This window comes from Mus pahari, chromosome 2 (genome assembly GCF_900095145.1).
Source record: "Mus pahari chromosome 2, PAHARI_EIJ_v1.1, whole genome shotgun sequence".
NCBI lineage: Eukaryota > Metazoa > Chordata > Mammalia > Rodentia > Muridae > Mus > Mus pahari.
Genome location: NC_034591.1, coordinates 67198065 through 67209127, shown reverse-complemented (window position 1 = coordinate 67209127; position 11063 = coordinate 67198065). Strand labels below are relative to the sequence as shown.

General features: G+C 55.0%; 1 protein-coding gene across 1 annotated transcript in view; it reads right to left on the bottom strand.

Moving 5' to 3' along the window:
* Positions 1-664: 664 nt before the first annotated feature.
* Sspo (SCO-spondin) overlaps positions 665-11063 on the bottom strand; it is a 52476-nt gene continuing 42077 nt past the window's right edge. The window contains 22 exon segments of the mRNA XM_021191211.1: positions 665-687; positions 1227-1377; positions 2523-2653; positions 2871-2940; positions 3067-3162; positions 3665-3873; positions 4636-4704; positions 4707-4730; positions 5036-5238; positions 5383-5521; positions 6154-6270; positions 6438-6596; positions 6902-7180; positions 7391-7437; positions 7647-7771; positions 8014-8144; positions 8657-8824; positions 9102-9473; positions 9614-9660; positions 9735-9887; positions 10127-10373; positions 10469-10600. Of these exon segments, the coding sequence (XP_021046870.1) occupies positions 665-687; positions 1227-1377; positions 2523-2653; positions 2871-2940; positions 3067-3162; positions 3665-3873; positions 4636-4704; positions 4707-4730; positions 5036-5238; positions 5383-5521; positions 6154-6270; positions 6438-6596; positions 6902-7180; positions 7391-7437; positions 7647-7771; positions 8014-8144; positions 8657-8824; positions 9102-9473; positions 9614-9660; positions 9735-9887; positions 10127-10373; positions 10469-10600 (3092 nt within the window).

The window sequence follows — 11063 nt, the reverse complement described above, 5'->3', positions numbered from 1 at the left end:
CTGCTGTGGTGGGTTTCTGCTGAGGTGGGTTGCTGCTGAGTTTAAGGCCATCCTTGTTTGTGTAGTGAGTTCCAGGCCAACCAGGGTTACACAGGGAGACCATGTCTTTAAAATTACACATTTGTGTACACATACACACACACACACAAACACACACAAAAACACACGCAGGGGCACAGGTGGAGTTTCTTTCCATATAAATTATGGTTCAGTAAAACTGCTGTCAAGAGGAGGATACCTCGAATGTTCCAGAATTCTGTGTTGTGTTGGAATCCCACTGGTTTGAAGTATATGACCAGGGACACTCATGTCTAACACAGGAGCTCCTCAGACTTTAGAGTCAACCCTGTCCTACTACAGCTGAAGAAACTGGGACAGAGATGGAGAGTGATGAGCACTGTGATGAATGTATGGTGGGCCCATCCGAGCTGCTGCTCACGTCCAGGCTGAACTCTCCCTCCAGTCCCTCCCTCCAGTCCCCTGATAGAGACCACACAATCGCTTGTCAGCACTAGTTGCCAGCATTACTTTATTTGGAATGTGCTAATGCCAGAGTATGGTTCACAGACCAGAGGTGGGGAACTGGACACTGAAGCAAGTGGGGAGTGCCACCGAGCCCTGTGGTCACAAGGCAGACAACAGTGGCTGCATCTGATGGAGCCTGTCAGTGCTTTGAGAAATCGCCACCTGCAGACAGAATTTTGAGATGGGCAGTGAGAGGCAGCACAGTCAAATGAGACAAGCTGGGGCAGGGGAGTGGCAGTGGAGGATGAGATAGAGCTTCCAGAAGGAAGGAAATGCAACCAGCTCTAGCCCCCACCTAGGGTGTGTCATTGTCCTTCCTCTGCACCTTCCCCACACTTGGCAATATGGTGTGGCTTCAGTTAGTACACATCAAATCTGTAACTTAACCTGCCAGGTATTTCACATGCAGGCCTTTCCAGAGTGCTCCCTGCAAGCCTGTGTAGCTGCCAGGCCCATTCAAGGGATGGCATTATGGGTACTGACCTCAGTGAACCAAGTTTATGTGTAATTGGAGAGGAAATAAGCAGAATGTGGAGGAGGGGAAAGGATCAGAGTGGACTAGCAAAACCCTAGGAAGGGTGGGCCCGTGCACTGTGCATGTTCCTAAGGCCTCCTTAAGGAGAACTCCGACCCGGCCTTGGCTGGTCCTGTGGAGCCCTGCCCACCAGGAGCCCTGCCCTCTCCTCCCAGACCAGACCCACCCTGACAGGCACTGCACTGGCAGCTGTGAATTACTGGCAACACCACTGGCTCTGTGTGGCCATCGGGGCAAAGGAGGTTCAGGATCCGCACGGGGCTGTCCGGATGCAATCTGTAGCTACAGCAGTCGCACTGGCTCTGCAGGTAAGGTTCCTGGGCAAGAGGGGCTGGTTTAGTGTGTAGGGAACCAAATGGAGTTTTCCTCCCTTACCCTAGTCTTTCCCTTCCAGAGGAAGGGCCAAATTCCAACGGTCCCGGACTCCCAAGGTAGCTTGGCCTCCCAAGCTCCCTTCCTCAGGAAGCCCATTTTCTTCACTCCAGCCCAGCACATGTGAACACCCAATGAACACCCAGGGTAAGGATGTGGCTTCTGCCCTCAGGGCATCTAGATGGAAACAGGCTAATCGTGTGTAAAACTGCTAAACAAACCCTAAGTGCACAGTTGGGACCCTAAGCACAGTGGGCTGCCCTTCCAGAGCAACTCAATAGTGATTTAAGTTTCCCTGTAATCTTTGTATAGCTAATAACTCAGACATTCATATAGTATCAAGTTCAAAATGGCAACGGTTATCATCTCCTAACTAACTGTTCCTTTTTTCTTTCTTTGCTCTGTCTTTTAAAAGTTCCAGATGTGTTTGGAGAAAGCATCCCCAGGAGGGCAGGGGCACTCAGGCCAGCAGCAGCACAGGGCGGGCTGAGGGGCAGCATCTGGGAACCACCATTGTTCTCCCGGCAGTAGCTAACCCAGTGTGGTGGAAGCAGAAGGGAATGGACTTAAGGATGAATGGGAGGGCCTGGGAGTCAGGATCTGGCCTCCAGTCAAAGGGATGCCAGTGGCTCAGTTACAGCTTCCCAGGTTGGAAGCTGAGGAAGTCAGGGGGTGAAGCTGTGTCCTAGGGGAGCCAGCAGAGAAAACTTGATGCTGGGCCTGCTCAGGTGTAGACATTACAAGGAAAGGGCAGGAGGGCCGATCTATAAAAGGCCAACTCTGGATTCCCTCCTGCAGTGAGCATGATGGGTCTGGCCTGAGCCACTTTGCCTCCTTTCTTTGTGGGCATCTCGGCTTATCAGCTTAGGTGGACACAGTATGGCTGAGGACATGCTCAGGGGACCTGTGTATACCACTACCTTGGAGAAGGGCTCTGACACTCCGTAGCCCCAGTTCTGTCAGCTCTATGAGAATGGACAATGTTCCTCATGGTCTCTGGGTTTTCCCTAGGTCCTCAAATAGTGTCAAGCGCCCCGGAGTCGCTGGCCGACCTACCCCATGGAAGATTATGACAGCCCCCCCAGCTCACCTCAGTCATTACATGGATGCTGGACCTGCAGTATCCACTGCAGTAGCTCACTTCTATCTGATCCAGGTGGCAGGGGCCCTTGGTGAGGTTTCTGAGTTCTGTGAGGTACCTGCAGGAGACTGGCTCCTCCTCTGGAGGTGAGGGAGTAGCAGAGGAAGAAGCTATACCAAGGTGGGAAGGGGGGAGGGGGAGGGGGGCAGGAAACTTCTGGGCAGAGCCTGGAATGCGGGAGCAACTATGATTGCCTTGCCGGCAAGCCTGGGGAAGGTGGGAACAAAGCAGGTTGGGTATGAGACTGTAAGGCAGAAAGATGCGGGCCAGGGAAAGGCGGCATACAGGATCCCCTACCCTCCGCACTCAGAGTGTCCTGCTGACAAACGGGACAACAGCTCCCTGGCTCCTGCACGATCACTTCGCCCTACAGAGAGCCACACCACACAGGAGGACATGCTGACACCCCACAGTGTCTGCCCAGAGACCCCAGGACCAACTACATATGGGAGGTACTAGGGGGCTGCCAAGAGGGCTACAGGGCCACGAGTACCTGAGCACAGCTGAGCTCTGGGCAGTGGCGAATACAAATGCTCTTCCCATGGTGACAGCGGCAGCGCTCACAGGCCTCCTGCCATTCAGAACCAGGCTGCAGGAGGGGAGACGCTCTGGTTGGTCGCCCTCGGATTTCCTTTTTTTTTTTTAAAGATTTTATTCTTATTTTTAAACTCCTGTGTGTGTGTGGTGTGCACCCCCATGCATGCTTGTGGAGATCAGAAGAGGGCTCAGATCCCCTGAAGCTGAAGTTATAAATGGTTGTGAGCCATCAGATATGGGTGCTGGGAACTAAACTAAGATCCTCTGCAAGAGCAATGCTCGCCTTAATCCTTGTGCTGTCTCTCCAGCCCACACCCACCCCCCTGGGATTTCCATGGAAACATCTCAGTTCTAAATCCACCCTGGGAGTTTTAGCCAGAGCATCGGCCCAGGACTGGAGTCTGGCTAGGAGCCAGGGGGGATTTCAACCTAGGGCCAGCTGGGGCCTGAGAAGGCAGAGTCTGTCTGCCTCTGCAGACCAGGAGTAAGGAATCAAAGGAGGTACGGTTGGTAGATGGGGAGTCCTTGGACAAGAACAGCAGCTGTTGTCTCACCAAATGGGGATTCCCATGGTGCCAACATTCACAGTGGTCTTCGGGAACACAGAGGCCTGTCTGGCTGCGGAAGTGCCCCAGCTGACACACACAGCCTGGAACCTGTGCCTCAGTGCAGTTGCTCCAAGCCTGTGTCATGTTCATTTCCGGGCATGTCTTCTCGCAAGGCCCCAGCTCCCCATGCTGCCATATTTCCCCAGGAGCACACTCTACAGGAAGAATATCATCCACTTGCTGTCTGTCAGCTCTGGATCCAACCTAGATCTCCCGCCCCACTAGACACGCCTTGGGTACTTGACCTGACCTCTTCCTTTGCCGCCTCCTGGCTCCAGCTGCCGTCTATCAGCTATGCCTCTCCCTCTGACCCGTTCATCAAACACTGGGCCCAGACAGTCCTCACACTACCACCACTTCTGCCCACCTCACCTCTGCACTTCCAGGACCCTGCCACATCCGAAGGGTACTGCCTGCTGGCTAGAAACTCAGAGACAGTCTCCTGTCTATACTTGTTCTGGTGGCTCACCCACCTTCACTCAGCAACCAGGCTGGGTGCTTCGGAACTTGCAAAATCTATGTCTGAATCTACAGATCCCAGTGTGGCAAGGGTGAGCAGCAGCAGAGGTTGAAAGCTGAGGGTCTGGGGTTCCCCAAGCCAGACTGAGAGTCTGGGTTTTCCCAAGCCAGACGCCTCCTTTCCACTCACCCCCCTGGACTGCAACAGGAAGCACCATTTAATTCCTAGCTTCACTCATTCAGCTCAGTGTACGTGTACTGTATTGGCAAATACCACCATCAGTAGAAAAGACACACAGGGTGCTCTGGGATTGCGGAGTGGGGTGTGCTAGGGCTCTGGGCAGGGAAGCGGTTCATTTCCCAAAGCGAGTAGCTTAGCCTGGGTTGTAGATAGGGCCCTCTTTCCCTGAGCAGAGTCTTGGCTTGGGAGGGGTAAGGACAGCCACGTCTCACCCTGCCACAGCCAAGCTGGCAGGGTTCCCGCACACAGATGGTGCCAGGCCACAAGTGGGAGCAGAAGCTCGGGTACTGAGCACCTGCCCAGGTGGACACTCTGAGAAACACAGAGGTTACATGTTACAGAGGGTCTCTTCTACCAACTCCAAGGGCCAGCAAGGATGGAGGACTGTGCAAATGAATTATCCTTAATAACTGACAAGGCAGAGAATACTCAGCAAGAACTGTTTACACAAACTTGAGACACGAGATTCTCTGTATGCGTATTACAATGCCATATTTGATTGAAACAAGATATGAAGGCAGAGAAATCAGCATGTGAGTAACCCAAGGGTAAACTTTACCCAGCGTATAAAAAAACTCTGCCTACAGGGCTGTGCCACCCCAGACCCAGGCACTCACCAGGGCAGGCTTGCAGGTTACACTCTCGCCATTGCTGCAGATCCAGAGCCTGGCATGGTTCACCGTCAGGATGCTCCTCACAGCTCCTGTGGCGCACTGTGGTGCCCCCACCACAGACAGCTGAGCACTCGCTCCAGGCTGACCAAGGTCCCAGGACTGGACACTCAAGGAGTGGACACATCAGGGTCCCATTGATGCATGTGCTGTGGACAATGTACACACCCAAGGGCTCAGGCCCCAAGTTGTGACAAACAGCTTTCATTCCCCAGTATTGCCCATGGCCTTGACCCGCCCTGTGTCACCCATCCAAAGCCCTTATAGCCTGGTTTGGCGGCAAGGCAGCATACCAATTATGGCAGTCCAGCTGGACCACCTGTGTGGGGGCCAGCTCCCACGAGGCATTGGCACTGGGCAGGCCACAGCGGCAAGAGGAGATGGGCACACAGTGTCCATCCTGCACCAGCTGACCAGGAGGACATCGGCAGCCTGCGAGAGGCAAGCGAGATTCACTGCTTTAAAAAGACGTGAAAGTGTGGAAGGGCAATTTACTGTTAAGGAGGAAAGGGGTCAGAAGGAAAGATGGAAGAATAAAGAAAAGGAATGGGGAGGAAAGGGGGAAGTGCAGTGTGTGGGTTATGAAGATGTGACCCATCATCTTGTACAAAATTAACACATGCTAATAAAAAGGTTATAAAATCCTGCCTTTGGGCAAGGTTTACATAATGGGTCCCTTCAGCAGCCAGACTGGATCCAAAGCTGCTCTCACCCTCTGGCCATGTCTAGGAGACACCTCTGTGCTCCCCTGTACAGCACATTGTTTTAAGACAGGATCTTGCTATGTAACCTAGGCTGGCCTTAAATTCAAAATGTATCCCACGCTCAAACTCATAGCAATCTTCACGCCCCAGGCTCTCAAATGACACACATTGACAGATGTGTGTCACCACAGCTGGCAACCCAGCAGGCTTTGATGGAGCCATTAGGAGGAACTCAGAGTGGTTGCTGGAAGGACTGACTTCCTTGCCCTGTCATGATCAATAGCCTGACCTTTTCCTTACCGTACCCGTGCTCCTACGGTGAACAGAGTCTGGGCAACCCAGATTCCCCAGGCCAGATACCTGGGCTGCAGGGTCCCTGTAGACACTGAACACCATCCCAGAGGTCAGCACAGCTACGAGGGCACCGGTTGGCACAGTCAAGGGTAAACACCATGTCCACCATGTCACAGCTCTCTCCTGCGGTCCAGAAGGGAAAGTGTGAACTGGGGACACTCTTGCCCACCCCACCCCCAGCAGACCCTCTCTTCCTCGCTAAACCACCAGGACAGAGGCAACAATCCCCCTCAGGGGCCGTTTCCAATGTTCCAGTCTCCATACGCTTGGGATGCTGGGATACTGGTTACCTGGGCAAGATCCCGTATTGCAGCTTTCTGTTTGAGCCCATGGTCCAGGGCATTCTCCTGCAGAGGTGTCTGTCACCACTCTCCAGCGCAGCTTGAATCCTCCACTGCAGGACACTTGGCAGGGGCTCCAAGGTCCCCAAGGTCCCCATTGGCACGTGTCTGGGAAGGAAAAATTAAAATGGAAATCAGTGGCTCAGGGCTCACCTGCCTCAGGCATTCACTCTTTGTTTCCTCCCCCTGGAAAAAATGCCCCAAGGTCCTTCACAATCCTTTTTGTTTTTCCCAAACTGCTACTGTTAATCCACCAAGTCTCACATCCAGCCAGCCCTGGAAGCAAGCGGGAGGCTTAGCAGGTTGTCTCTCCCCTAACAGTGAAATGAACCTGTCACTAGCCCCATCTACACGACCCCCTGCTGCTAGCAGGCCAAACCCCTCCTGCCTGCTGGCCTGCATCCTTCATTTACCATTGCAGGCTCCAGGGTCAGGGCAGAGGCGTTGCTGGCTGAGAGGCACAGTACAAAGAGCAGGGTCTCCTGCCCAGGGCCTCCCCGTCTCAGGGTCCAAGCAGAGGCGGTGCCGGTACTGCTCTGAAGCCAGCAGAGTGACTGAGGGCAGAGGGAGGCCTGATGTGTCCAGAGGCCAGTGCCCCTCCAGGGCAGTCCTGGAGGCAGGGGCTAGGGCACTTTGGGGCAGGCAGGGCCCACAAGGTGACCACTCTGACCATCCGGTCAGAGGCAGAAGACCTAGAAGGGCAAAGGGTTTGTGCTGATCTCAGGAAACTTTCAACCCAGAAAGCCCAGTGGGCAGGCAGGAAGAGCTCAGGGTCACAATCAATAGGAAAGACTAAGAACGGTGTCAGGGCAGGACAGGGTACTATTTGTCTAGGAGGCTCCGTGCCCTGAAGTCCCCCAGCCCTGGGCTAACAGGGACAGGTCTCCTAAGGCCAGGATTACCTTCGCACCCTTGGCTGGAACACTGCAGCTCTCCACTCCGGCAGACGCTGTAGGAGGAACACATCAGAGGGGGCTTTGGAAATAGGGATCTGCTGAGCCGTGTCTGGCTCATCAGCCTGAGAGCTGGGTGCTCTGGTGTAAGATGAAAGAGCTTTAAAGATAGGCATCTTGGGGTCACTTGCTGTCAGGTTGGCTTCTGTGGGTTGGGGTGCCCTTGCCCCCCACTTCTGCCCCTCTTTCCCCTGTTACTACTCACCATTCCTTACAGCCCAGCTGCAGGCGGTCTCCAGGGGCCAGGGTCACCCTAGCTCCCTCACCTGAGGTATGCCAGCAGTTACACTGCTCTGGGAGAATACAGCCTCCAGCCTGCTCCAGCAGGCCCTGTGCAGAAGGAAAAATCGGGACCACTTGGGACTGCGAAGGGACCGCTGTCACCTATGTGCCCTGTACCATGCTGGCTTCTTGCAGTGCACATGTGTGTGGTGACAAGGTGGGGAGCTGTTCCTAGCATAGAAGCAGTGTGCTCCCTATGGGAGAACACCCTAGAGAGGGGAGCAGGGAGGGGAGGGGATGTTGGGTAGAACATTCCCTTCTTGAGTGTCTCACCATCTTCTGGAACTCACCTTGGGGCAGTAGCAGCCAGGCTGGCAAGGTGGTAGGTCCTGGCAGAGTCGATGGTTCAGATGTGTGGCACAGAGCCCAGCACAGGGGGAGCCACAAGACTGGAACTCAAAGGGAGGTGGGCAGCTGTCCTCTGGAAGAGGAGGGAGGAATGCTGGTGGAGAGACAGCCCCCGGGCACCATCTCCCACAAAACAGGGCACATGCTACATGATCCCAGTGACACCTTGAGAGGTGATAGACATTACGAGGTTGTCATTCGTTCTGCTGCCTATCAAGACCCTGCATAGCTCATGTGCCCCAGGAAGGATTAGGATGGTTGGGCCCCATGATCCAGGAAGCTACAAGGAGGAGGGACTGTGGGAGTCAGAATTATGGTGGCTACTCCAGGGACTGGTGGGTGGGACACAAAGGGACAAGACGAGGGACAGCTTCAACAGAAGCCAGATGAGGTAACCTGCCTTTAAGGGGTTAAAACAAGGTGATAAAAGCACAGCAGTCAGGTGGGAAGTCACAGTGAGGAAGGTAGCTGGCAGGTGGGGCAGAGCAAGTGTGACTGTTCTCAGGGCAAGGGTCAGTGCAAACCCTGGGCATTTGTACTGAGCCTCTTCCCACTCGGCCTTGACCTCTCATTCCTGGGCCTTACCTGAGCAGTTGCCAATGGCACAAGGTCGGAAATGGCCATCCAGACGAGTGCAAGGGGTGCCCTCTTCAGCCTGGCCAGGTGCTGGCACCTGATGTCGGTAACGCTGCTGCACCAGGACCTTACAGGAGCAGCGTGTCCAGCTGCTCCAGTCACCCCACGTGCAGTCCTCTAGAGATGGGCAGGGATGGAGGCTGGGGGTCCCACATCCTGCCCTGTGCCCACACCCCCTCCCTTCCTTAGCTGGAACAGGGAAAGAGGAAGTCATGGGGTCTGAAAGGCCCTGCTGGGTGGATTCTCTCAAAGCAGGCTAAGAGCAAAGGGCTCTGAAGGGAATGGAATAAGATGTTGTGGAGTAGAAATAGGAACACTTCAGAGAGAGAATCTGGCGTGGGCAAACCTTTATTCCCTGAAATTTCCAAGGAAGAAAAGCAAAGGAACGACTCACCCTGGCAGGGCCCTGGGTAGCAGGCCTGGGTGTCCAGGCCTAAGAATGTGTCATTACACTCGGAATCCTCTTTAGTCAGTAGACAGGGACAGGATCCAGAGCGGGAGGCCAGACCTGTGCCACAGCTGCGGGAACAGGGTCCCCATGGTCCCCAGGAGCAGCTTTCTAGCATCTGCAGGCACAGCTGTTGCCCACAGTGCTGGGTCTGGGTGTCTGGGCCCTGGCAAGATAGGCTCCCATGCAGAGGGGCTGGCACCGTGCTCCCATGCAGAGGGGCTGGCACCGTGCAGGATCGAGTGCGAACCTGGCTTCCCCCTCCGCAAGAGACAGAGCAGTGGGACCAGGAGGACCACAATGTCCAGCCTCCGGGCACTGTAAGAGGGCAAAGAGAGGTGAGAGCAGTGAGGATGCGGATCCTTGTAGCACAGATGATGACACTAGGTGGCGGGGAAGGGGGAGAGGACTGAGAAGAGATGAGCAACAAGACATAGAGGACAGGATGAAACCCAAACCTGCACAGTCAGCGTCCTTGCAGATCACTCCCTCCGGGGTGCAGGAGCTAGAAAAGAGCCTGGATTCAGGGTCTTGCTGTACAGCAGGACAGTGGGTCACCCTTTCCTGGACCCTGCTTACCACTGCTGGCATTCTCCTTGCAGCCAGTTGTCCCCCAGATCATGGAGATGGGCTTCATGTAGGCACAGGGGTGGGCAGGGGACCTCAGGGCAAGGCTGGCTCTGTGACTGCTCCTTCTGACACTCCAGGGCCCACGAGCCTGATGTGGAGGACCTGGGCAGGTCCAGGGGCAAAGATGGGGATGGGGGGAGCGGTGGCAGACAATGCATGTCCTACATAATCCTTCTGGCTTCAGGGTGAGCATGAGGATGGCTAAGAAAAGGCCTAGGTGACCAGCTCAAACTGGGCCAGGACACAGGATGGAGCAAAGTCACTGATGAAACCAGGAAGCACCCGGAATTCTGCCAGAGAGGACATGCCAGGCAGGAGACCCTTGTCACCCAGGCTCATACCTAAAGCGACTCTGTCGCCCTTGAGGTCCACAGGAGTGACTGCAGGAACTCCAGGCAGACCAGTGACTCCAGGCACAGTAGGCAGGAGGTGGGCAGGGCTGAGCAGTGCAGGAGAGCTGCCCAGCCTGGCAGGAACAGTTGTTGCAGGCATCCTGATGCTGGCTCCCTGGGGCCCAGCTGCGGCCCTGGGCATCTGTGCATTCACAGTGCCCAGCTGGCACACAGCCGCCATCCTGCTCCAGAAACCCTGTGGGGAGGCAGCAGATGGATGCTGGTACCTAGACCACACCTGCCTTCCCAATGAGCTACCCTGAGGTGCCAGAAAGATCTCTAGCTGGTTACCTTCAGAGCAGCGGCAGCCCAACTGGCAGGCCTGGTCCTCCTGACACACGCCTCCCTCCTGCAGGTCTGAGCAGCTGTAGGGGCAGCGGTTGGCACAGCTCACCATCTCCATGCCCGCTGGGCAGCCTTCCTCTGTAGGGGACAAACCCAGTGTCAAGCTCCCTGCGGTGGTTTGAATAGGAGTAGCCCCCTAGGCTCATCTGTTTGAAAGCTTGGCCCATGGAGAGTGGCAGTATTAGGAAGTGTGGCCTTGGTGAAGTAGGTGTGGCCTTGTTGGAGGAGATGTGTCACTGTGGGGGTGGGCTTTGAGGGCTCCTGTGCTCAACTCCACCCAGTGTGGAATCCAGTCCCCTTCTGCTGCCTATGGATCAAATGTAGAACTCTCAGCTCCTCCGGCATCAAGTCTGCCTGTAGCTGCCATGTTTCTCACCATGATGATAATGGATTAAACCTCTAAAACTGTAAGCTGGCCAGGCAGTGGTGGCACATGCCTTTAATCCCAGCACTCGGGAGGCAGAGGCAAGTGGATTTCTGAGTTCAAGGCCAGTCTGGTCTACAGAGTGAGTTCCAGAGAAACCCTGTCTCAAAAAACCAA